Raw genomic sequence first — 26,506 nt, 5'->3', positions numbered from 1 at the left:
GGCTTAAAGGTAAGTATAATTAAGACTGGGCCGCTTTGTATGACAGGCTGTCTGCTGATAGTGTCCTTGGTTTCTCAGTCAGATGCACCCCTCGCTCCTCCACAGCACCAGTTTCTCACCCAAAAAATGGTCCCTTCTGGCTCCAAAAAAACCAGGATGGTGACAGTTGAAATGCTCAAGGCCTCAAAACTGAAATCCACAAACCAATGGGTAACTACATCCATTATTTTTGGATGCCACTAATTCCCCTTAAATCTTACATACTGTTCCTTCAAGTGCGTTTTGAATGCAGACTTGTATGCTACTTGTAACAGAGTATTTTACACTATTGCTATTTTTATTTTAGGAAAAGATCCGAGTACTTCAGTCACTAAAGCCGTCAAAGAATTTTTGATGAAATTGGCTTTCCTATTTTTACTACTTCATTGTGTCCTCTTGAGTAGTTTAAGCTATGGCAAAACAGTGCTTCGTCAGTAAACATAAGGCAACAGAAGTAACTAGTACCAATAGCTGTTAAATAAATGTGACAAACTTTTTTTTTTTAAATCTCTATTTTTGCCTGAAATGTAACTGAGTTATGATTAAAGTATCCTAACATAAAATGGAAATACTCAAGTAAAGTATCCCAAAACAGCAGTTTGGTAAATGTATGGCTAGATATTTTGTATCACTGTAAATAAGCCTTCATGGAATACGGTAAATTGGGGGAAATCCAGCGCATCCCGGTCAGTTCTAGCTAATAGAGCCATCAACCAACAAATCAGCAAGTCGTCAAATCCGGGGAAGTCCGGACTTTATCGAATCAGCATTGTGGTCACGTGATCACGTTCTGTAATTGTAAGATTTCCGGGAATACCCTGAACGCATCATAATTAGACTGCACTGAAGTCAAACAACAGGCAGCGAGACGATCGCAGCTCGGGAGAAGTGAAAGTGACAGAGAAAGAGTGCAAACAAAAAAAAGCAAACCGCAAGTAGCTACTCGCTTGTTTGACGACAGAACATTCAGACAGGTTGAAAACTCCAGAGCTGGTATGCTGTATTTCCTGTTTCTAACGTTGACAGCAGTCGCACTATAAATGCATTGGATCCGGTGACAGCTTCGACACAAACACAACAAGAGACAAGACAAACATGGTGAGTCAGTATCGATCTCCTATTTGTTTTAATGGCTAACAGCTTCGATGAATAAAGACAGAGAGGGAACATTGTTTTGGCAGACTGCTTCTTAAAAGTGTGATTTGACCTTTTATAACCTGCGGGCAAAGTCCCACACGGTAATAGTGGGTAAATGGTACACGGCAGCTGTCAGTTGTTGCGTCTTCCATTTTAAATGACGAATATTTAAGCAGAAAATAATTAAACTGAAATTCAACATGCTTTTTTATTTAGTTGGAAACATGGTGTGAGGTCGAAATACACCGAGGTAAATTTTAAATAGATAAATACACTTAAGTGAATACAAAAATATATTAAAAAGACACTCAATAAAAGCATGATAATTGTCTTTTCAGGGTTGATATGGAGTAAGTTAATGTAATGAAGGTGAAAAATAGCAGTAGATGTGACGTAAGACATAAATGAAATAGACACAATTATTAAAGTAGATATATATAGAATTAGTTCTCTAGTGGGTTCTCTAGAATTAGTTTTCTAGTGGGTCCTCTCTTGCATTTTTGTCTGTTTCAAGATGAAGGCAGTTCATGAAGTCATGATTTAAGAATGCATTTCTGGCTTTCAACAGCTGCATGGGTTACATCCCAATAACTCTCCTTAAATATGAATGAACATAACCCAAGATTAATCATTAGCTAAGACGACAGCAGTTGCTTTCACTGTTCAAATATCAGAGAGCATACTACACTATCATGAACGTGCTATAACCTGATGTGGGTGTGGTTTCTCTGGATAATGCCAGGTACATTAATGCAGGCAGGAGGGAGGGAGGGAGTGAGGGAAGGAAGGAAGCAAGGAGGGGAACTGGAATGGGCAGCAGTTCCTGTGCTAAGACGTCGCTGGCTGAATTTTAAACACACACTATTGTTCAGTTACCATTTGGTAGGGCCAAAATGTAGATAACTGGGCTTTCAGGGCATCCATTAATCAGTTTCCACCAGCCATTGATATGACTTTTACTATTCTTAGCCCACAGTGAACTGATGCATGCAGTGTGTTTTAACAGGTAATGACAGTGAGTTATGAACCAAATTGAGAAGCAGAGAGCACATTTGTTTTGCTCTATCTGTCAGTTTCCTGTTCCTGCCAACTTCTGAGATGCTGCCTTCCTCTCATGGCGCACAGGGCAAAGGTGAAGGAGAAACCTGTCAGATACAAATTGCTTTGAGGTCAAACTACTCTCTAAATATCCCGTTCCAGGGTTCTTATCAATCTGTAGTTACCCTGTTGTTGTTGTTGTTTTGCCCTGTGGTGCTGCCTGGTTTCTGCAGGAATGTATTCTTCATGATCTGGCAAACCTACTTAATTTTGTTAGTTTCATGTCTCATAACCTGTTCCTCTTTTCACTTAAACATACTGTTTCAGTTTTGGGGAAGGTTACTGTGAATCACAATTGTGTTCAATAACATGCTTTTAAAACAGTTACCGGTATTTTAATTATAAAGTTACAAATTAATGTACTCCTGCTTCAGTCCCCTTGAAAAAACATGTCACAGCAGGTTGTTCTGCTTTAATTCACTGCAGGGCTATTCCTGTGTTTATGAAACACTACGCCAGTCTGATCTGTATCAGTCAGGCATACCTGTTTGGTTTTTTTTTTTTCAGTTGCCAGCCTGCTGGACAATAAGCTGTATGATATTCATTTTACTTACCTTTTTAAAAATTGTGCTAAACCAAAAACATGAAGGAAGTACAGATTTAAGAATCTAATTTAAAAAGGAGCTTAAACAGAAATTGCAGAGCTAATGCACCAATTAGCACAAATAAAAAACAGTCTGAGTAAATAAAGTTCTAGTGTGTAGGATTTGGTGGCATCTAGTGGTGAGGTTATAGTTTGTAACCAGTTGAAACTTCATTAGTGTGCAAAGCATGAAGGAGAACTGCAGTGGCAAACACAAAAACACAAATGACCCTATTTAAAAAGTGTTTGGTTTGTCCACTTTGCGCTGCTGTAGAAACAACACAGCAGACTCATTGGAAGAGGACCTGCTCAGTATGTAAATATAAACAGCTCATTCTAACATAACAAAAAAAAAATAAATAGAAATAGACATCTTTAATTGATTACATTGATTGGTAGGAACAAAACATTTACTGCAAACAAGCCTTCTCAAATTTAGGAGAGACTTGTGGGTAGCCATAGAACCCATTTTCATTCAAATATCTTGAGGTGAGAGTTCAGGGTACATCTTCTAAAATAGCCAAGCCAGTTGTTCCTTCACAAAAATTTAGCCTGGCATTATGTAGCCCCTGTCCCGACAAGCTATGCCGACACAGTAGGTGTCAATAGATACTTCAAGTTGTCTAGCTTAACAAGATGTCACTGACTTTGCAATAGCTTTAAAAAAAATGAGTGCACCACAGCCTCCTAGAAAGACAGCATTATTGGCGTCCAATTATTTTCGCTGGGTGGGACATGCCCACACTTTAAAAAATTCCACAACTCTAGTTTGTAACGCGGGCTTCATGACTTCATCAGGGGTTGTTTTCTCAGACTTGACTAAACTCCATAGCTACAGAAGACAATAAACTACTATTTCCCCTGGGTGAGTTGTACTCCCTGACTTGTATGCATACGATTGGTGGTGTTACGCAGAAAAACTTTTCTGAAGCTCAAGAAGACTTGAATATTTCGGGTACATTAGATTTAATTACACCCTCTCTAAAACGACTTACAATAAGTGCATTCAAAGTTAGCAGGAACATGAGCTAGATGCCACTAAAAGTTAGAAGTGCAACACTGAGACTTAAGTAAGGATTATTCTTAAGAAACAAATAGCTGACACGGGGTGTTATACCAGGTATTACCATTACCAACCTTTCTGTCACTACCGGGAAGTTCAAACAATGCGAGCAGATACATTCTTGCAAAAAGTCCCAAATGACTGAATGAATTCACATTATGTCTCGCTCTTTAACCATGTTATGTGTGTTGATTGGACAGGAGAATGGGAAGAGCCGCCTGCAGCAGGCCCACGAGGACGTGGAGGAGGTGAAGGTCATCATGCTGGACAACCTGCAAAAGGCTGATGAGAGATCTGGCAAACTGGACGACCTGGAGGATAGGTCTGTGAAGCTGGAGGAGAAGGTAAGCGGGAGGAGATCAGGGAAGCTGTCCAAGTGGAAAGAAAAAAATCATTACATAAAGTCAGACCACACCATTTTAACGAAATCTGGAATTCTCTGGGTTATATGGATAAGGTGGATGACTGGAGCAAATTGCACTCACGCACACACACACACACACACACACACACACACACACACACACTTTCCACAGGCATCCAGGGATTTAAAGTAGGAAATGTCATATTGATGTCTATAAATACATCTTAGGTGGAGCTGGAGAGGAAAACAAATGTACAATTTACATCCTGATTGTGTTTTATGGTGCTATTTTTAGAAAGGTATTTCCTATTGTTTCCTAAGATGAATGAACCGAGTTGGTCTCCCTGGGTATGACAGAGTGAGTCCAGGACATGCCACGAGGCGAATGTCTGTCCGGGGGTCGACAAGTGGGTCACTTCTTTCCCACATTGCCCTGCTGGTCAGTGTTACATAACACTGTTGAGCAGTTCTCAGACAACTTAAAAAAAGCAAACAGGCAGACAAATTTTAGTTTAATATCCACTTGGATACATGCTTTAATTGCATGGATGATGACTGACAAACTAGGAAAGTGGTTCTCACACTGAAGTGCAGCTCATCAGGATAAGTCCTCAGAATTTTGGCACCATGATAAAACTCAAAGCTGTACCAGTTTTATTTCAACAATAAATCAAATGAGCTTGCGATGTGAAAGGGGTCACTCATAGTGACAAACCCACAGAGAATTATCATCAGTTCTACGGAGCCTTTTAGCATCTTTCAGTTTATTGCTTTGGTGTTATGGCCCACAACATTGTTTTGCTTCACTCTCACTGCTGTTCTCCAACAACAGCAGCAGGCAGCTGTTTATAATGAGAAAGCTCTGATAGAAATTTTGCCTGCCCGGCACCAAACAACAGAACTTATATTGAATGACTGGCCATAAACAAGACACCAAATGAATGCTAATGTTGTGTCTTCTTGATATATACTCTTAAAAAAACACCTTCTTCATGACACCTTTATATAGTGATGATATGTCATTGTTGTGTGAAAAAGGCAGCAGTGTCTGTAGAATCTGTAGGCATCAGTACAAGATTTTGGTATCGTTCTGGTTTTGTAGTCCCGAGTAATAATTACCAAACATGTTTGAGTGGCAGGTAAAAAAGTCCATGTGGAGGGCAGCACAGTCGCAATGCATTAGCCAAAATGCAGTCTCGGAACCCATCAGCTATAGTTTGACGACAATTTAGCTTTTTGTGTTTTTTAATCTGCATTCATATGCAGATATTTGTCTATAGCGATTAGCCAAAATGACTGGCACCACAAGAGTCCTTACCGACTTCAACCTGAAATATTGGCTGTCTGCTTTGGCCCTAAACAATGCTTAGCAGAGATGAGAGCAGAGAGACTGAATCAAAACAGTAAAATATGAGCTGTAATCCAAAACAATGAGCTGAAAGAAGCTAAAATGCTCTGCAAAACTGAGCGGAAGTGCTGAGTCAGGTGATAAGGTTTGGCTTTATGAGGGACCCCTTTTCACATTACATGCGGTTATTAAATCTTGTTAACTTTTATTTAAACATTTGTTGTATTGTATTCAAAATTTTAGTATTACTTTATTTAAACAAATAATCTCATTCCCAAGAGAGAAGACCTGGTCAAGACACAACAGCAACACTACACAAAGTTACTACTGCAGCCTAAAGTTTTATCATGGAGCTAAAATTCTGAGATCTTCACAGAGCTGCTTTCCTTGTTCATCTGTTCCTAATCCACGTCATCACAAAGTGCATTTTAGTGCTCATTGAGCTTAAGTTGAGTCTCCTGCCTGTTTGCTTTTTTAGTTTTTTGAGAACTGCTCAGCAGTCTGATGCAACATGGTCCAGTGGGGCAATGTAGGAGTCAGGTGATAAGTCTTTGTGGCTACACCTTTCATATCACATACAGTCATTTGATTCATTGTTGTTATAGAAAATGTAGATGGGTGCAGCTTTAAGTTTGCCATGGTCTCATACAGAGTCTTTACCTACAGAACTTTGTTAACCTGCCCATAGTCCATGTCAAACTGTAGCAAGGTTTGCTCTTTAGTTTGCGAATAAATACTCAGCAGTGTGATGTAACACTGCCCACCGAGGCAACGTTGGAACTACGTGACCTGCTTGTCTACACCGAGACACATGTGATCCATTATTAATATAAACATATTGAGTATAACCACTTTAAGAAAGGGAAAGAAGGGGAACAACTAAGAAATTTTCAAAAGAAGTTTTCTTTGTAGGCTTTGGAAGTTTTATAGAAGTTAGTATGCAGGCAATGGACAAATAAATCCATCCCACTGGCATAATGTTCGAAATGTTCAAGACTATCAGACATTTAAAAACAACAACACCATGTAACATCTCCTATTTGTTTGTGTTTTCTCTTTCAGAGTAGAGCTTTTCAAAAGACCGCCAACCAGGTGATGCAAAAGAAACGATGGGAGAACAACAAGATGAAAGTGGTGTTTATCATCATCGGAGTGGTAGCGGCCCTCGTCATTATCGGACTTATAATCTTTGCTATTGTTGATGGCACAGGAAGAAATTAGCTCCTTTGCCGATGAAAAGAAAACAAGATATCAGGACTGAGGGACATGAAGCGGACAAAGATAAAAATGTCCAGGTAGAAGAGGAGAACAAACTGTGGGACTCTAACATCCCGCCTGAACTGCTCAGTCTGCATATTTCTGTGTTTGAAGATATTTATGGGAGTATCAGTCCTACTCTTCATCAGTGTCAGTTGATATGGTACCATTGATTGCTCAGCTGCTTTGCTACTTTTTAAAATAACTTTTCAAAGGTCATGTCTCTGTGAGGCCCACATTAGAAGCACACATTAGTCTTTGATCTAACGATTAGATCTAAATAAGAAGCACTCGGGCTTCACCCCACCATTTTCACAAAAACTATGAATAACTAATATTTTTAACCAAACAGATACTTTTGTGCTTTTTGTTTGTACATAGTGCTTCACGTGCAAGTGCACCACACAAAGGAATAGAAAACTGTTATCAGTGGTCACTGAACTGAAGGCAGAGTCCATTTCACCAACAATCATTCGAGTCAATTGTCAGTGCAAGAAGATGGAGGAGAAAACAGAACAGGTGTAAAGTTGGTGAATATGTGCAGTTTCAGATAGCTTCAGATTGTGAAACAAAATTGAAAAGATTGTCAAATAAAATTTCATGTCAAAATGTGTGAAAAATGAAATGTCTATATCATTAAAATGTGTTTAATTGTGCTTAAGAGTCACTTTATTTTGTGGAGCTGTCGTATTTGTTGGATTGGAAGATTTATTGAAGTTTGGACTTCATCAGATTTGTTTCAGATTTCTTTTTTCTTGTGCTCCCAAAAGTAGTAAATCATATTTTTTTTATTTTATTACAGTTAATCTGCAGTTTTAGTAAAAAAACAAATAAATGAAAATATCACAATGTACACTGACCCCTGCTGGACCAAGTTTTTACCACAGCCAAATATGCAGAACGGAGAGAAAAAAAATTGTTATACATCAGTGGCAGAGCAAGTATTCAGATCCTTTACTTCAGTAAAACTACCAATACTACACTGCGAAAATATGTTAGTAAAAGTCCTGCATTAAATATCTTACAGAAGTGAAAGTACGTAGGTACAATCAGAAAAAAATAAATGTATTTAAGTATTGAAAGTAAAAGTACTCATGAGATTGGCATGAGATTAAAATACTCAAGTAAAAGTACCTCAAATTTGTACTTAAGTACAGTACTTGAGTAAATTTACTTAGTTACATTCCAGCACTGTCAGGCATATTGTGCAATGAGTTAACAGTTAACATCTATGTAATCAACAATGGACACTCACTGTTTATCAAAAGGCATGATGATAGTGTGTGAAAGCCTTGAAAATAAACCTGAAGCCATATATCATGACAGCACTGAACATAAAATAAAAACTAAACATAAGGTGTCAGTGGTCTGTATAGTCAATAACTATATTTACCATTATGTTCATAACCTGAACTGTCAGTCTCTGCTGTTGGTAAATCTAACCATGTGAATCTTGGTGACTAGAACCATAGGCCCAGTGATTCAGCTATTTCAGCCCACTACTTTTTCAGGTGTGGTAATATGTCACCTTCACACTCCAGTGAAAAATTAGAAAAGCATTCATACCCAGAGGTGTTGTTCAGCTCCTCTATAGCCATTTCTATTTAAGTGATTTATTAACGAAGCCATGACACTGTTTGCATTTAAGGTTTGATGGCTGCATTTACACTGGATGCTTTGTAGACCAAAATCAATAAGCAGTCACTATGAAGATAACGTTTGTTAGGAAAATATGCAGTTTCTAGCTTGCCATGTGTCTGCAACAAACAGGTGGTGGGTCAACACCAGCAAAATCAAAACAACAAATTCAAGTTCACACAATTAACAAAAAGAGCCATGTTTTTAGCTTCCTTCTGGTTGTGTCTATGCAGATAGTTTTGGATTTGTTTGTCCCAGATTTGGAGATATCTGTCTCTGACATATCTACTGTCTCACCAATACATTGGAGGTGAAGTAAGTTTAGTTTGTCGTGCTCGTGGCATTATAAAATTGCAGTGTACCTGTTTGTCTGAATAACCCACAAAGCTCACTGTCAACAGCCTTTCCTGGAACTAGCTTCCCTCAAAGAAATAGTCCCTATAACTAGGCAAGGTCTGTTGAGGTCTATAGTGTTTGTAATAGGCTGCAAAATAAGGTAAGGTAAGGTAAGGTAAACTTTATTGTCCCCTAAGGGAAATTCATCTTGGGCACAGTGGTACATTTCATTGCTTCACAGGACAAGATAAAAACATCATCACAATGACAGTTCTATCACATAAAACAGACATGGACTACATTTAACAATCACAGCACAGAAACATACAGAGACGTCTAAAGTGCAAGAAAAAGTGCTGAGTGCTAAAGTGCCGTGTGTTACTGTAATATATAAGGTCATTAACATTTCTAACAAGAGGAAGGGCATTGATTTTGAATCTCTTTTTGGTGTATTGAGGATACAACTTGGTTATCATAGCTAAGGTCCATCCCAAGCTTAGTATTTTTTAAAAAGGAGACAAATTCTTTCCTTTTCCTTTTTCCTTTTCCGGGAGGAAACAGGGCGGCAGTAGCTCAGTCCACAGGGACTTGGGTTGGGAACCAGAGGGTCGCCTGTTCAAGTCCCCGTCTGGACCAAAATATGGAGCGTGGACTGGTGGCTGGAGAGGGGCCAGTTCACCTCCTGGGCAATGCCGAGGTGCCCTTGAGGCACCGAACCCCCCAACCGCTCGGGGCGCCTCACCAAGGGCAGCCCCCTCACCCTGACATCCCTCCACTTTGTGCATGTATAGGTCCTGTTTGTGCACGTGTGTGTCTTTCAGACCTGTGTGTAATTGACAAGCAAGAGTGAAAACATTGAATTACTCAGGGGGATTAATAAAGTAAATAAACTTAACTTAAACATTCACGAACAAAACTTGGGAAGATAAAGGTAGTGCAACTCTTCCATATATCGACAGGGCAAACACCATCTTTAACTTTCAAGAACTTGTCTCTCAATGTGATAAACACTCTGTTTTCTTCTACTTCAGAGTCAGGTCAGCTTGCAAAGCCTATGGGGGTGACTGTGGGTCAGATTTAAAAGACTGTCCTATTTTAAGTTGGATACAGAGTGCTCCAGGACCAAGACAAATGGTGCCATATAGGTGAAATTAAACTCTCAAAAAAATAAATGCCTACATCAGGAATGCAAGCTTGAGAAAGGGGTATATCTGCAAGGCTGGGATGCAATTTGGGATGATGTTACTGTTGCTTTGAAAGATCCATGTCATCAGTATATACATTTGAAATAGAATCATAGAGCATAGCAAACACAGAGACTTAGACATGAAATGGGATTTTTACCTGACCCTTATTGCTCATTTTGCTCCCATGTAACTGGTAGCTCTTTTATACATTGAAATGTCCAGGGTTTGGGGTTTTGGGGGAAGGTTATTACTCTTGCACAACTAACGGGGATAAAATTACCAATGGACTCTGCTACAATGATTCTTTCCCTTATGGAAAAAACACCCAGCATCTGGCTGGCAGACCTGACTGCAGTTAAGAAGATTGAAGTCTCATTGGAAACCTCCTCGTGATATTTCAATTATTCACTGACTTTTGAGCTTTTTGGAAATTTCTTACCTGGAACTATCATCAGCGTAAATCACTGATGCAAGACGATTTTGATATGTGGACAAATTTGATGTATAACTTGAAAGATCTTCTATCTAAATAAGGTCGCTGTGTCTGTGTAGGCATCAGGCTACTGTCCTCCTGGTTGGTGGAGGGGAGAAGGGTGAAAAGAGGGGTGGGAGTTGAGGGGTAGCTGGGTAAAACAATCAAACTGTATTCAGCAATCTGTTGTACAGTCTGTAATTTGTTGGTGCTGAAATATTAATTTTCTGTTCAGATGTGACTTTACACCTTATTTACACCAATAAAACGGCCTTAATTTCCCAAAGGGACTGTTCATTATTTATGAGAGGAGAGGGGTGGTGCAAAACAGGGGAGGCACTTCAAATATTTTTTTTAAGCACTGGAAGGAGTTATATTTTTTCTATTTGGCCTCGGGGAGGGACATTCATTTTTAAATGGCTGTATTTTGTATTTATTTTACACTACACATCACATTAACATAAAGTCTCCATATCTAATTCACTGCACATTTTGCAAATCTTTGATTATTTTTATTCATTTATTTATTTATTTGCACAAATTGCACATATTCTTCTTGCTGTAAACAACTGTACATTCTGTTAATATTTTGCACAAGTATTCATAACTGCTGGCTGCTGTCAGGCCACAACGCTGACTCACACACACGCACAATTAGCTTTTGCTGCCACTTGCTGTTAGGAATGTACTGCCCTTCAGAGCATGAAAAATATGTGCAAAGTGCACAAAAAATAATCAAAGATTTTCAAAAATGTGCAGTGAAGTAGATATGGTGAGCAGGGGGTCATTGTCTGTGGGCTTTGTTGATGAGGTCAGCTGTCGTTAGGTAGAAACTGAGAAATGAGGTTTGGGTCCTGATGTTTTTTCTTTAAAAAAAAAAGAAAAAAAAAGGCAGTGGCAGCACCATCAGTCAGCGATGGAGGAGGTGAGGATGGACTCAGTGATGGTGGTTTCTGACTTTCCCCACCAGGTTACCACGTGTTCAGTCTCCCACCTGCGGCTGGACTCATCCCCAACCTCAAGGAGAGACGGCGCTGATGTTCCAATAATCTGAGAGGTGTTTGCTTTTAGTATCTAATAAACTAGTTTTCATAGGATAAGTGACAATGTGTGTTTGCATTGATAGTCAGAGGTGTTTGCACATATGGGAAAAAAAGATTACATAGGCCTACTGTACATTGCTACTTGGGCATTTGTCATGATCTGTTATGTAAAGCCAGTGATCAAAATAACTGCATATTACAAGTAAAAAGGGTAATGTCACAACATTTAAAGTTACACTTAGTTAAGGTAGAATGGAATTTTAATTTATTTTTTATGTTACTCAAATCAAATATGTATTTCCTTAACTGAATCTGTTTACTTACCACATAATTTGGCTGTCAGAGATGGCATTCAAACATGTTAAGTTATTCTTTATTGACCAGTTAATAATGTCATTAAATGTAGACTACCTAAATACAGTACAGGCCAAAAGTTTGGACACACCTTCTCATTCAATGCGTTTTCTTTATTTTCATGACTATTTACATTGTAGATTCTCACTGAAGGCATCAAAACTATGAATGAACACATGTGGAGTTATGTACTTAACAAAAAAAAGTTGAAATAACTGAAAACATGTTTTATATTCTAGTTTCTTCAAAATAGCCACCCTTTGCTCTGATTACTGCTTTGCACACTCTTGGCATTCTCTCCATGAGCTTCAAGAGGTAGTCACCTGAAATGGTTTTCCAACAGTCTTGAAGGAGTTCCCAGAGGTGTTTAGCACTTGTTGGCCCCTTTGCCTTCACTCTGCGGTCCAGCTCACCCCAAACCATCTCGATTGGGTTCAGGTCCGGTGACTGTGGAGGCCAGGTCATCTGCCGCAGCACTCCATCACTCTCCTTCTTGGTCAAATAGCCCTTACACAGCCTGGAGGTGTGTTTGGGGTCATTGTCCTGTTGAAAAATAAATGATCGTCCAACTAAACGCAAACCGGCCGGGATGGCATGTCGCTGCAGGATGCTGTGGTAGCCATGCTGGCTCAGTGTGCCTTCAATTTTGAATAAATCCCCAACAGTGTCACCAGCAAAACACCCCCACACCATCACACCTCCTCCTCCATGCTTCACAGTGGGAACCAGGCATGTGGAATCCATCCGTTCACCTTTTCTGCGTCTCACAAAGACGCGGCGGTTGGAACCAAAGATCTCAAATTTGGACTCATCAGACCAAAGCACAGATTTCCACTGGTCTAATGTCCATTCCTTGTGTTTCTTGGCCCAAACAAATCTCTTCTGCTTGTTGCCTCTCCTTAGCAGTGGTTTCCTAGCAGCTATTTGACCATGAAGGCCTGATTGGCGCAGTCTCCTCTTAACAGTTGTTCTAGAGATGGGTCTGCTGCTAGAACTCTGTGTGGCATTCATCTGGTCTCTGATCTGAGCTGCTGTTAACTTGCCATTTCTGAGGCTGGTGACTCGGATGAACTTATCCTCAGAAGCAGAGGTGACTCTTGGTCTTCCTTTCCTGGGTCGGTCCTCATGTGTGCCAGTTTCGTTGTAGCGCTTGATGGTTTTTGCGACTCCACTTGGGGACACATTTAAAGTTTTTGCAATTTTCCGGACTGACTGACATTCATTTCTTAAAGTAATGATGGCCACTCGTTTTTCTTTAGTTAGCTGATTGGTTCTTGCCATAATATGAATTTTAACAGTTGTCCAATAGGGCTGTCGGCTGTGTATTAACCTGACTTCTGCACAACACAACTGATGGTCCCAACCCCATTGATAAAGCAAGAAATTCCACTAATTAACCCTGATAAGGCACACCTGTGAAGTGGAAACCATTTCAGGTGACTACCTCTTGAAGCTCATGGAGAGAATGCCAAGAGTGTGCAAAGCAGTAATCAGAGCAAAGGGTGGCTATTTTGAAGAAACTAGAATATAAAACATGTTTTCAGTTATTTCACCTTTTTTTGTTAAGTATATAACTCCACATGTGTTCATTCATAGTTTTGATGTCTTCAGTGAGAATCTACAATGTAAATAGTCATGAAAATAAAGAAAACGCATTGAATGAGAAGGTGTGTCCAAACTTTTGGCCTGTACTGTATGTGAGATTCCTCTGAATGTTGGGACTGTTTGGTTGATTCAGTTCAGGTCAGCATACCAAGAACTAAGCAGCATTAAGTAAATAGACTTTTACATGTATACTGGTCTTTCATGCCCTCTGGTGGAAGTAGAACCTGTTTTGTAACACACACTGCAGTTCTCTCCTCTTGCTTATACTTGACAGTGGTATTAATGCATCCTTCGTATGCATTTTCTTTCTATCCAACTTATCCTTTAATCTTTAAAAAAAAACATTAACTTAACTTATTTATCATTCAAAAGAAAAGTGTGTCAAAGCCACCAATTGTGTCTTTTGTTTTATTGAATAAGAACAGAGATCTTTGTTTGCCTTTCATGCTCTTTCATTTCTCCCAAAACCAACAGTTTTGGTTTGACACCCACAGCTCCATCCCTTAAAAGCTTGCCAACACTCCAAACTTTAACTTTAAAATAAATGTAATTCAGTAGTCACTCTGAATCAAGTAGAATTTGCTGAAAATGTATCTGCATATTTAAAAAAATATATACAGATATAATTGAGATATATTAGTGGATGCATTGCTTTTTATTTTGTTTAATTTTGCTATTTTTATGTGTATTTTCAGTATTGATTTTTTAAATTTTATATGAAAATATAAATGGATAATATTAAAAAATATTAATTAAAAGCCTACGTAGCAGCTGTGACCCGGAAGTGACACCCACAAGTCCTTCCTGCAGCAGGACCGGCAAGATGGCAGCGGACACGCAGGTTTGTGTGGCTGTTTTTTCAATAGTAGACTGTCCGCTAAGTGAAAGGTATTCTAGTACAGAAGAAACAGAATTAGTGGTATCTTGACCACCGCGTTATGAATATCTTGGTGTGTTTTGGCATTCAGCGAGAAACTTAGGCGAACTTCAACAGCTAGCGTGCAGGCTGTTAGCTCAGTGCTACGTAGCGTCAGTGTGACTTCATCAGACTGAGTTGGTGCTACACCTAACGATAATCACCACATACTGACAGAGGACCGGCTTCTGTCCTCAGTGGGGGACAAGCTGTAGTTTTATTTAGATAGTACTGTGTTATAATCCAACTCTTCGGGGATTCAAACTCCGCTGTCATTAACTCCAAAATGCCCGAATTCTCTAAATTAGGCAGACGAGCATCTTATGTGATGATGAGTTAAGCCACGCCCCCTATAAATTGTAGATTATAAGTTAATTAACTGATATGTTTTGAGGGTGTTAAATTTAGTAGTCAGTGTGGTAGATGCTGGCACAGTGACATTGCCTGTACTTGAAAAAAAAACCCTTGCCAACCACTAGTTGAATGCAAGGCAAGGCCTTCAGAGTTTACTGCATTTACTTAATACAGTCAGGTCCATAATTATTTGGACAATGATACACTTGTCATCATTTTGGCTCTGTACACCACCACAATGGGTTTTAAATGAAACAATGAATACCTGCTTAAAGTGCAGACTCTCAGCTTTCATTTAAGGCTTTTTTCAAAAATGTAGTATGAACCGTGTAGGAATTACAACCATTTCTTCACACAGTCCCCCGACTTTAAGGGCTCATAAGTATTTGGACAAACTAACATAATCATCAATTAAACAGTCAGTTTTAATACTTGGTAGCAAATCCTTTACAGTCAATGACTGCCTGAAGTGTTGGACACATAGACATCACCAGATGCTGGGTTTCTTCCCTGGTGATGCTCTGCCAGCCCTTTACTGCAGCCGTCTGCACTTCCTGCTTGTGTTTTGGGTGTTTTGCCCTCAGTTTTAGCTTCAGCAAGAGAAACGCATGCTCAGTTGGATTCAGGTCAGATGATGTGACTTGGCCATTGCAGAACATTCCACTTCTTTGCCTTAAAAATGTCTTTGGTTGCTTTTGCAGTATGCTTCAGGTCATTGTCCATCTGCACTGTGAAGCATCGTCCAATGAGTTTTGAAGCATTTAGTTGAATCTGAGCAGATAATGGTGCCCCAAACACTTCAGCTTTCATCCTGCTGCTCTTGTAAGCAAGACAAGACTTCACTAGAATAAATACCGAGGGTTTATCACAAGATGCAAACCATTGGTTAGCCTTAAAAATGGAAGGCCAGATTAGAGTTTGTCAAAAACCATCTAAAAAGCCTGTACAGTTGTGGAACAGCATACTATGGACAGATAAAACAAAGATCAACTACCAGAATGATGGGAAGACAAGAGAAGGAAGAAGGGAAGGAACTGCTCATGATCCAAAGCACACCACCTCATCAGTGAAGCATGGTGGGGGTACTGTTATGTCATGGCCATGTATGGCTGCCAGTGGAACTGGTTCTCTTGTATTTATTGATGATGTGACTGCTGACAAGAGCAGCAGGATGAAAGCTGAAGTGTTTGGGGCACCATTATCTGCTCAGATTCAACCAAATGCTTCAAAACTCATTGGACGATGCTTCACAGTGCAGATGGACATTGACCTGAAGCATACTGCAAAAGCAACCAAAGACATTTTTAAGGCAAAGAAGTGGAATGTTCTGCAATGGCCAAGTCATATCATCTGACCTGAATCCAATTGAGCATGCGTTTCTCTTGCTGAAGCCAAAATTGAGGGCAAAACACCCAAAACACAAGCAGGAAGTGCAGACGGCTGCAGTAAAGGGCTGGCAGAGCATCACCAGGGAAGAAACCCAGCATCTGATGATGCCTATGTGTCCAACACTTCAGGCAGTCATTGACTGTAAAGGATTTGCAACCAAGTATTAAAACTGACTGTTTAATTGATGATTATGTTAGTTTGTCCAAATACTTATGAGCCCTTAAAGTCGGGGGACTGTGTGAAGAAATGGTTGTAATTCCTACACGGTTCATACTACATTTTTGGAAAAAAGCCTTAAATGAAAGCTGAGAGTCTGCACTTTAAGCAGGTATTCATTGTTTCATTTAAAATCCATTGTGGTGGTGTACAGAGCCAAAATGACGACAACTGTATCATTGTCCAAATAATTATGGACCTGACTGTATGTAGAGCACCTCCACAAAAAATCCTCCTTTTCTCACCTATTCTCCTGAAATAATCTCATTCCCACCTTGTACAATTTCAGACAAAACCTAAAACTGACACATTTATAATCTATCTTTGAAGAAGTGTAGTCCTGATCTTAACATCAAGGTCCCAAACATGAGTCGACAAACATGTAACCAGAGCTAAAACGACTAGTTGATTGGTCGGTTGACAGAAAATTAAAGGGTGATTTGTCTTCTTATCAGCTTCTTATCTTTTAAACCATTCCTCAGTTACAAATGCCAAGTATTCCTCTGAAATATAAGGTTAAGCATCCCTTTCTGGTTCCATGTGATCATGAACTGAATATCTGGACTGTAGGATGGACTGATGATGTCACTGCTGCCATTTACTTCACTTAAGTCATTGGACCAATCTTTAAACTAAATGTGACCATTACTCTAGGTTTCAGACACACTGAAGAAATTCGCTGTGAATGTCACCACAGCCAGTGTGAAAGAGCGCAAGGAGATATTCGGGGAGCTGAAACAGTGCATCAAGGGTAAAGGTGAGGGATTTTGTGTTGTTACATTTTCTACATTATGTTTAAAATAGGTGATATAACCAACACTTACACTTCTTTAAAATGTCTCTTTTAGAGTTACCAGAGCCTGCCGTTAAAGGATTATGCAAGCTCTTCTGTCTCACTCCACACAGATACCGGTAAGTGTATGTAATGATGACTCTTAAGCCATGAGAAAAGCACACTTAACACAGTGGAATGCTCCAAAAAACAGGTTTTTGTTTTCATGTTTAAACCTGGTTGTCAGTTTGTTACATTAATGTTGATAAAATGAATGAAGACTAATACAACAGTCTGGCAATAAATGCTTCATGAACATTATAATGTTCAGCTTTTGTTGACTCTGTTTAGATAGATGTTTATTCAACTTGATTTGCTTTTATTTTGGAGGAGGTAGTCTGTGGTACATTTGAAATATATTTTGCATCACATAGCGAGGTGTTATTTAGCCTCCCCTTATTGATATAAATCATAGGTGGATGACTAATCGAGTTACCTCTCAGTGTAACGCAGTACTGTTCAACAGTACCACAAATTACAGCCTCTCAAATGATCATAGAGTTGCAGCAATGCCTCTCTTGAATAGATTAATAATTAAAAAGCTAAACATAATAGCAATCATAAAGGTATAGATTTATCCTAAGGCTGTTGCATTAGCCTGCATTAGTTATAGCTCAGTGTACACATGAAACTGGCAACTGAGTATATACCTTTTATGTTTTCATGGATGTTTGTGCTTGTCAGGGATGCTGCATCACGCAGAGAGCTCCTCTCTGTCATTGCCCAGCTGGCTGACCGTCAGCCTGATATCCTGGTGACCAGCCTCCTCCACTGCCTGCTGAACTGTGGCATCATCAGCAAAAATGGAGAGCCCAGGTACTGCTCTCAACTTTGTATTGCAGTTTTCATATATGACGTTTGTAGTTGCACCTCTAATTAATTCCTAAATTCACAGACTTATAGAACAGAACAGCATTGCACATCTTTTTCACTGTGTTTGATTGGCAGGATAAGCTAGAATAGTGTAGTGTATGTAATTATAATGATGTGAGTGCAGCAGAAACGCAATAAACTACATTAAAGCACCATGTTTTTATTGAATAAGAAGCAACATCAACTAATGAAATCAGCAAAATCAGCAAAAATAGACAAGTTGCATATAATACCAGTTGTCATCTTCCCTCTCTTATGTTTGCCTTGTTTCATTTGCAGCAAAAGCACAGGCTCTGCTGCCTTTATCGGCTTGTCTTGGACCTGCCTTTTAGTCCCCAGTGTGTTTTCTGCCCCAGAGAAAAAAGAAGGGCCCATCTGGAAGAAAATGGTGAGTAAAAGAGCATCTGTCTTTTTTTAAATGAAGATAAAATTGATTTCATGGATGTGATCTCTCATTCTGAAATAATTGTTTACACCCAGTCATACAGCTTTTATTGAGGTGTCAAATGTTGCTCTTTGTGTTGGTTACCTGCTGAAGTGGGTACTGGAGTTGACAAACCCGTCACACTGAATTTTCCCACATTCGACCAGGGTCACTGTTTTATTCTGATATCACCTCACCTTATAGTCTGTTGACTTCTCATTTAGGTGGAAGTTCAGAGCCTTCTCGTAGCTGAGGTCGTGGGTGGAGCCAAGACCACCGCTCAGAAATCAAGCTTCAAGAATCTCAATCACCTCTGGAAGGAAGTGAGTATGGAACACAGTGGCAGTACTAAGACAGTGATCTTGTTGGAGGGAGGGATCTTACCTCAGTCATTCACTTTGTTAAAATCACTGAACAAATAACCTGCACTGGTCAGGGATTTTTATTCCATCTGAAGTGCACATCGCTCTTTTTTTTACCCCTCAACCCAGTAATAATCATAGCCCCAGTTACCATCTGTCTTTGGCGAAAAGTCCACTGTGGAGACACTTTTAAAAGTGTTTGAGAGGCTTTTTTCTTATACAGTGTTGCATTTACTGTTACTAAGTTTCATCAGCGCTGTGCAAAGTCTGAAGAAGTGGGAAAGAATTTACTAACCTGACAGATCACTTGTTAACATCAGTCTACTCATACAGTAAAGGAAAAGATTAAGATACATTTTATGAGAAAGAACTCACGAGCTCATCAGATGGGTTGTTCTGATGTCATGCTCTGGGTGACCCTGTCTTTACTGGTATGTCTTTTGTATAGCTGAAATGATTTGATGTGTTGTGGACAGTAGTTAGCTACGGGTTTTTAACAGTGTTGCAGAGACATTTATGGAGTATGAAGTTGTCTGTGTTAAGAATCAAATTACAGGTAAATTATGTTTATTATCAAATAATTCTAAAATAGAAATAATACTAAGCCAGATGAAGGTGACTTAACCCCCTTTTAGGAATTCATAAAACAAAGAAGTAGTCTAGTATTGGTTCTGGATCATTTTAGGAAGATGGGAGAGCATTACTCTTTGTTTGATAACATTACATGTAAGGCTTTGCTGTTAGCCTCCTGACTGATGTTTAAAAAAGGTAGAGAAGACGGGGCCATGGGCTGAGGGTGAAAATCAGCATTGCGGTGCTGTGAGAAAGCCACTTAATGGCGGTTACATTCTAAAGCACAAATAAATAACCATCAAACACTCAGCAGATGATTTACTGTGGAGACAGACACTCTTATTTTCCTCCCTCTGCATTTCATTCATTACATCCAACTTGCAGCAATACTATGCAGTTGTAAAGTGAGACAAAACCTAAGGCGTACTTTTTTCAGAGTGTTTTTTTAGATGAAATGGGCAGCTCTCGGCCCATCATGTTGTTTTTCATACATCAGCTGACCAATTTGCCTAATTTTCACAGGTCTTTAAGCTAAGAAACCTTTTAGTTCCTTTAACAGCACCTCATTGTTAATTACAAATCCAGCTCCTGTAATTAACCGATGGCCAAAATTCCATCCATTATTACAAATGAGGAGGGGAAATATTTTACCACCCATCTCCCCTGTAGTATTCATTCTGTCAGTACAGGGCTTTAGACTGTATTTAAAACTTGGGTTGGATCAGAGACCAATACTGCTGAGGGCCTGTCAAAATCCAGTGATATACACACAGTGTGTGATATTGGACCATATATAGTATATAACCTAAACAATTACCTGTCTAAAACATCTAGAAACAGTCATGCATCCTAATCTGTGAGCTGAACTGTATTACACAGGAATGCTGGATAGTTCTGACATTGTGTTGTCTTTAACAGAACCCTGGGCTGGTCGATCAGTACATCAGCACATTGTTGAGTCTGGACCAGAGCCCCACCACTCTGGCCCTGCTTGGGGTGTGTTTAGACTTCTGCACTGCTCAGAAAGACAAAGCCACAATAGACAAGCATAAGGTGAGTTTTTCTTGAATTGGTTCTTCAGATCTCATTTTTTGTGTAATGTTGTTGATAATTACAGTTCTGACATCATAAACCAATTGTGCTTTGATACTCCGCATTCAGATTTTGTCAAGCAGTACATGGAGTGAAATAAAAACATTTTGGGCCTGCAACATATAACCGTGTGTCTACTGTTTTTCAGAGTTCCCTGTTGGACCTGTACATAAAATCAGTCCTTATGAGCAAGACCAAACCACAACAACACATTTTGGACAAATGTGGCTCCTTTCTACGTCATGTGTCCCACTCTGAGTTCAAGGAGCAGCTACTCCCGGCACTGCAGAAGACAATGCTCCGCAGTCCAGAGAATGCGATGCAGAGTGAGATGCTTTTAGTTTCTCATCATGTGTTAGATATTTATCCCCTTGGTGCTTAGTCACCGTTCACACAGTGCATTAAAACATTGTTGTCTCTTTCCAGCCGTTTCCTGCCTGCTTTCAGCTGTAACTCTTGACCTCAGTCAGTATGCCATGGATATCGGAAAGGCCATTGCAAGTAAGACCTTAATGGATGCTCAATCCATTTAGTTTTGTATGCCTCTTGTGGAGCATATTTTTGAAGCACACACTCAGCTGTCACAGGGGTATGACTTGTCACAGCAGAAATGATAACTGAAAGGATGGGCACTCAATTCAGCGTTAATTATGTTTATCTAATCACTGGTACGGTCTGTGTTTCAGGCCAACTGAAAGCTAATAACGCCCAGCTGATGGAGGAGGCGGTCCAGGCTATGCAGAACTTGGCCCAGCAGTGCAGTGACCCCTCTGCTGTGCAGGACATCGTCACTCACCTCTTCAAAATCCTCGGAGGTGAATCAAGAAATACCTATTCGACTGAAATATTGTCTTAACTGTGTTTGGGTTTTGCTCACCTGAATCATAATGTTTTGATTTAATTCTTTAATTCAGGGTCTGAAGGAAAGCTCACAGTTGTTGCCCAAAAGATGAATGTGTTGTCAGGTAAGAGGCCTCACAAGCACTCACGATTTTTAGCTATCAGTGAGATACAACCCTGATTCCAAAAATGTTGGGACGTTGTGTAAAACGTAAATGACAACAGATTTCAATCATTTGCACATCCTTTTTGACCTCCATTCAATTGAATACAATACAAAGATAAGATATTTAACAGTCAAGCTGTTAAACTTTGTTGGTTTTGGAAATATACACACATTCTGAATTTGATGCCTGCAACACGTTTCAAAAAAGTTGGGACAGGAGCAACAGAAGACTGGAAAAGTTGTGAAATGCTCAAAAAATATCTGTAACATTCAACAGTTAAACTGGTTAACTAGTAACAGATGATAGTATCATGCTTGGGTATGAAAGACACATCCTTGAAAGGCTTAGTGGTTCACAAACAAGGATGGTGACTTGGTTAAAAAAAATAAAAAAACTGTTGGCGAACAGTCCAACAGTTTAAAAACAATGTTTCTCAATGCACATTTGCAAGGAATTTAAGGATTTCACCATCTATATCATCAAAAGATTCAGAGAATCTGGAGACATCTCTGCAAAAGCCCCTTACATGCAGGACCGTTATTGAATGCCCGTGATACCTCAGATGGCACTACATTTACAACCGACATAATTGTATAAAGGACTTTACTTTATGGTTTTAGGAACAATCACTGTTGGTAAACACAGCTTGTTGCTGCATCTTTGAATGCAAGTTAAGACTTTACCATGCAAAGAGAAAGCCATATACCAACAACATACAACAAACGCAGCATTTCATTTTCAAAACTTCAACAATTAGTGTCCTAAGTTCCCAAACACTTACTGGGTGCTGTTAAAAGAAAAGGTGATGTCACACAGTGGGAAACATGCTCCTGCCCCAACTTTTTTGGAACCTGTTGCAGGCATCAAATTCAGAATGAGTATATAGTTAAAAAAATAATACAGTAAATCAGTTTGAATATTAAAGGACAACTTCGGTATTTTTCATCCTGGGCTCTATTTCCCCATGTGTATGTGTGCGTATGATTCATGGGTACCACTTGTTCTAAAATTGGTTCAGTATTGAGCCGTGAAACAAGCTAAAATGGTAATGGGGGCAAATGCGTCCCGTACAAAAGTGCTTTTTTTTGCCACTGACCGGTTCAGATCGCCAGTGCTATCTCTGTAGATAGCATATTGTAGCGGCCCTGGGGCAGTGGTGAGGGTGAATGAGTGGAGTCAGCTGTCAGACAGTGTTGGAGCAGAGAGGCGGAGGGCGTCCCCGCTCGGTATTGTAAATGAGTATGTGTGTGTGAAGTGTGTGTTTTTTCGCCACTGACCGGTTCAGATTGCCAGTGTTATCTCTGTAAATAGCATACTAACTTAGCCTTTCCCTTACCTCTGGGCTGTGTGATGTCACGAGCTTTGCTCCACTGTGTCTGTAGCTCTCTACTCGTGGGACAGCCGTTTTCTTGAGGAAGAGGTGTTTCGGGATTGGATGTCTTCTCTTCTTCGGCTGGCAGTAGTCATCTTGGGAGAAGTGAGCACTGCAGACCCGATGGTCTGCGAGGCGCAGTGTCTGGACAGGAGTGTTAGCATCCATTTGTAGCACAACTAGCCACAACTTCAGCATCTCGCCGTCCAACAAAGGCAGCCTAAGAAAGCTGTAACTTACGGGGTGTTGCGCAACATCCTGTTCTTGCGTTCGGGAAAAAGGCCCGTTTATTTAAGCACTCCAAAAACTCCGGTAACACTCCAGGGGGTAGCACGTAAAAGACTCCGTCCTCTGACTCTTCTAGCGTAACACACACTCACACACACATACTCATTTACATTACCAAGCGGGGACGCCATCTACTCTCTGCTCCAACACTGACTGACAGCTGACTCCACTCATTCACACTCACCACTGCCCCAGGGCCGCTACCATATGCTATCTACAGAGATAACACTGGCAATCTGAACCGGTCAGTGGCGAAAAAAAGCACTTTTATACGGGACGCATTTGCCCCCATTACCGTTTTAGCTCGTTTCGCGGCTCAATACTGTACCAATTTTAGAACGAGTGGTACCCATGAATCATACGCACACATACACACGGGGAAATAGAGCCCAGGTTGAAAAATACCAAAGCTGTCCTTTAAACATCTTGTCTTTGGACTGTATTCAGTTGAATATGGGTCAGAAAGGATTTACAGATCATTGCATTTTGTTTTTATTTACGTTTTACACAGTGTCCCAACGTTTTTGGAATTGAGGTTGTACAATTCCAAACATTTTTTTTCAACCTAACAACTGTCATCTTCTTGTAGGGATTTCCAGCTGCAGCCATCATGCTGTGTCAGGAACATCCAGCCAGACTCTCAGCTCTACAGTCACTGTGATGTTCATCCCTTATTTACAACAAGAAGGTATCCTTTCTTTGTCTTTTCTTCTTCTTTCATTCTTTCCAGAATGCTAGACAGATTTACGAACTATATGTAAATAATCTTTAGAATTCACTAAAATATCACATAATTTAAGTTTATGCCTTGGGCCTGGACAATTCTCAAGAGACCACAGTGATATGTTTGAGTCTTGCATCACTCTTCTTTGTTTTATTTAGTTCACGAGGGGACCTTGGTGCACGCAGTGTCTGTCCTGTCACAGTGGAGCAGTCGTCTCACAGTGGAAGTTCCTGCTGCTCTGCTGGATTGGTTCAAGAAAGCTTTCACTCTCAAGACCTCCACTTCTCTGGTTCGACACGCTTACCTTCAGGCCGTGCTTGGGGCTTTCAAAGGTCAGTCAGCCCAGGGACATTACGCTGTGTGTCTGATATACAGATCCTTAAAGTGAGCTCAGTCCATAATCCTGTGTTGTCACCTTTCCCCTGGTTTTTAGGTGACACTCTGGCCAAAGCCGCAGACCTCATGCCACTGCTCCTCCAAACAGTGGAGAAGGCTGCGGCACAGAACTCCCAGCATGCTCTGCTTGCAGAAGGTGTAGCAGCTTCTGTTGTTTTGAGTCGACTAGCACTGCTGGAGTCACAGACAGGTGAGGCTGCCACCTTCAAAATGACTTTTTCTCACTGATGGAGACTATTGGAGCGTAGAATGATGGGAAGTGATGAGGATTTTTTTGTCTCTCTGTCTGTAGAGGCAAAGTTCTCCAGCTTTTGGAACCTGATCTTAGATGAGAAGAAGCCACTGTTCACCACTGAGAAGTTCCTCTCCCAGGCCAGTGAGGAAAGTAAGGCAGTTTTCAACATATCTTAACTATTTCCAAGGCTTATGAGTGTTTTAAAATATTAAGACATAAAATGATGGCCTGTGACTGTCTTTTTACCTCTGCCTGTAGCTCTGCTCACAGTGCTGCTGCTCTGTGAAAGGCTCTTCCTGGACCATGCTCACAGGCTGAACACCAGCAAATCACAGTGAGTTGCTTTTTATGTTAACATGTAGAAAACTTTACCTTGGAAATGTCTGATCTAATCTAAGATCTAAGGAAAAATGCAGAATATAAATTAGTCAGTGGTTTGTCATGTTTACTGGATTCCTTTAGTGTTTTAATCACTAGTTAATTTTCCTGCATTTAACTGTTCTGTAGGATGTATCATCACGCCACAGTTGCTGTTCTGCTGTCTCGGAGCTGGCGTGTGAGGAAGCGGGCTCAACAGACAATCAGGAAGCTTCTCTCCTCTCTGGGTGGATCCAGTCTTGCCCATGGCCTTCTGGGAGAACTCCGCGTGGTCATCAACAAACACAAAGTAAAGATTGATTATTCGCCACAGACCTCAAAAACATACAGCTACATCTTTAAAAGTTGGTCGTGGATCATTGAATCAGTCCATCACTACAGCTTGACTGTTTAAAAAGAAGTTAATTTTTTCTCAGCCTGATTGTAACTAATTGTGATGTAAACTGACAGGTTTTGCCCCAGGACGTCGTGGTATCAGAGTCAGGAGAGCTGACTGAGCTGGGTCGCAGCTATGTCCCCCCTCGTGTCCTGCTGGACGCACTTTGTGTTGTTTGCTCCTCTGCCAGCCAATGGGGCGACCCCACCGAAGCAGAGAATTTGGCCATGGAGATCCTCATAGTCACTCACCATCCATCTGTCGGTATGAGAATGAGTTGCTCTCCAGATTGAATCTACTGTCCACTTGTTAACCAAATGCCGGGTTTTTGTAGCTTACTAACACTGGAGTATGTTGGGGTGGTGTATTGGCGCTCTGTTCCGTACTTCATTGTCATCTGCTCTGTGTGTATCTCTTTCAGTTGAAGCTCGCCACGGTCTCTGGCCTTTTCTGCTCCACTCCATGAACATTAAGGCAGAAGAATTCATAGAAAAGAATCTGGAAGCTATTCTGCCACATCTCTTGGAGGTTAACGCTGACAATCAGGTGTGAAAATAACGCACACTTCCGTATGCTGCATTTACATGAGATTTATACAACACTAAAATGTACCTGATTCCTGTGAAAACTTAAAGGTAGACTGAAGAATAGCTAGACACATAGACAAGTATATTTGATTATTTTTTGTACCTCCAAGAGAGCAACACCATCCACGATCAATTAACTAGTGGGCAATGTCCCCTTGCTCTAACCCCGCCGCACCTGTTCACTCTGCTACCATGGCCCAGGCTGAAGACCCCCAAAGCGCCATTGTGGTGTTGACACCTGCTCCCCCATCGAACAGTGTTCCACCTCCTGTTAAAATGATGCTTTCCATAGCACCCCTTCCGTGGTTGGTTCATAGTTAGGTTGGGGAAATGCATATTGACAGGGAAACAATATTTGACAAAACACTGGCTCTCAATCTGCAGCAATAGTTTTGGTGTCTGGTCTATTTTTCCTTTTCTTTTGCAAGCCACACAAGAATCTGGCAAGAAAATACACTGATGATCTATTCTAAACTATATAATTAATGTATTACGTATGATATAAATGATCTGATTATGATAGATAAAATAAAAAAACGTCCCATGCTCGCAGACTCTATTGATTTAATGTCTAGAGGGACGTTAACA

At 40.3% G+C, this 26,506-nt stretch overlaps 2 protein-coding genes across 2 annotated transcripts in view; both read left to right on the top strand.

The window, feature by feature from the left end:
- The first annotated feature begins 904 nt into the window (after positions 1–904).
- Positions 905–7,545, top strand: vamp5 (vesicle-associated membrane protein 5). Its single transcript, XM_033618638.2, has 3 exons — positions 905–1,137; positions 4,121–4,264; positions 6,695–7,545. Exons 1-3 carry the CDS (start codon positions 1,135–1,137, stop codon positions 6,851–6,853), a joined length of 306 nt encoding a protein of 101 aa, XP_033474529.1. The 5' UTR covers positions 905–1,134; the 3' UTR covers positions 6,854–7,545.
- Positions 7,546–14,322: 6,777 nt separating this feature from the next.
- gcn1 (GCN1 activator of EIF2AK4) overlaps positions 14,323–26,506 on the top strand; it is a 32,202-nt gene continuing 20,018 nt past the window's right edge. Inside the window, exons 1-19 of the mRNA XM_033619395.2 lie at positions 14,323–14,365; positions 17,054–17,156; positions 17,248–17,311; positions 17,916–18,047; positions 18,384–18,492; positions 18,753–18,851; positions 20,382–20,516; positions 20,704–20,881; positions 20,982–21,056; positions 21,242–21,370; positions 21,470–21,520; positions 23,812–23,910; positions 24,105–24,278; positions 24,380–24,532; positions 24,635–24,727; positions 24,836–24,911; positions 25,085–25,244; positions 25,406–25,595; positions 25,753–25,877. Of these exons, the coding sequence (XP_033475286.2) occupies positions 14,348–14,365; positions 17,054–17,156; positions 17,248–17,311; positions 17,916–18,047; positions 18,384–18,492; positions 18,753–18,851; positions 20,382–20,516; positions 20,704–20,881; positions 20,982–21,056; positions 21,242–21,370; positions 21,470–21,520; positions 23,812–23,910; positions 24,105–24,278; positions 24,380–24,532; positions 24,635–24,727; positions 24,836–24,911; positions 25,085–25,244; positions 25,406–25,595; positions 25,753–25,877 (2,163 nt within the window). The 5' untranslated portion in view covers positions 14,323–14,347. The remainder of the gene's footprint in view (positions 14,366–17,053; positions 17,157–17,247; positions 17,312–17,915; positions 18,048–18,383; positions 18,493–18,752; positions 18,852–20,381; positions 20,517–20,703; positions 20,882–20,981; positions 21,057–21,241; positions 21,371–21,469; positions 21,521–23,811; positions 23,911–24,104; positions 24,279–24,379; positions 24,533–24,634; positions 24,728–24,835; positions 24,912–25,084; positions 25,245–25,405; positions 25,596–25,752; positions 25,878–26,506) is intronic.

Source organism: Epinephelus lanceolatus, chromosome 9 (assembly GCF_041903045.1).
Source record: "Epinephelus lanceolatus isolate andai-2023 chromosome 9, ASM4190304v1, whole genome shotgun sequence".
NCBI lineage: Eukaryota > Metazoa > Chordata > Actinopteri > Perciformes > Serranidae > Epinephelus > Epinephelus lanceolatus.
The sequence above is the reverse complement of the archived record's forward strand: the minus strand, read 5'-3'. Positions and strand labels throughout refer to the sequence as shown.

What these genes read in the sequence shown, in the direction of transcription:
- vamp5 (XM_033618638.2), top strand. An exon ending in CTGTGAAGCTGGAGGAGAAG is followed by an intron (nt 4,265 to 6,694) that starts GTAAGCGGGAGG and finishes TTTCTCTTTCAG; the next exon opens with AGTAGAGCTTTTCAAAAGAC.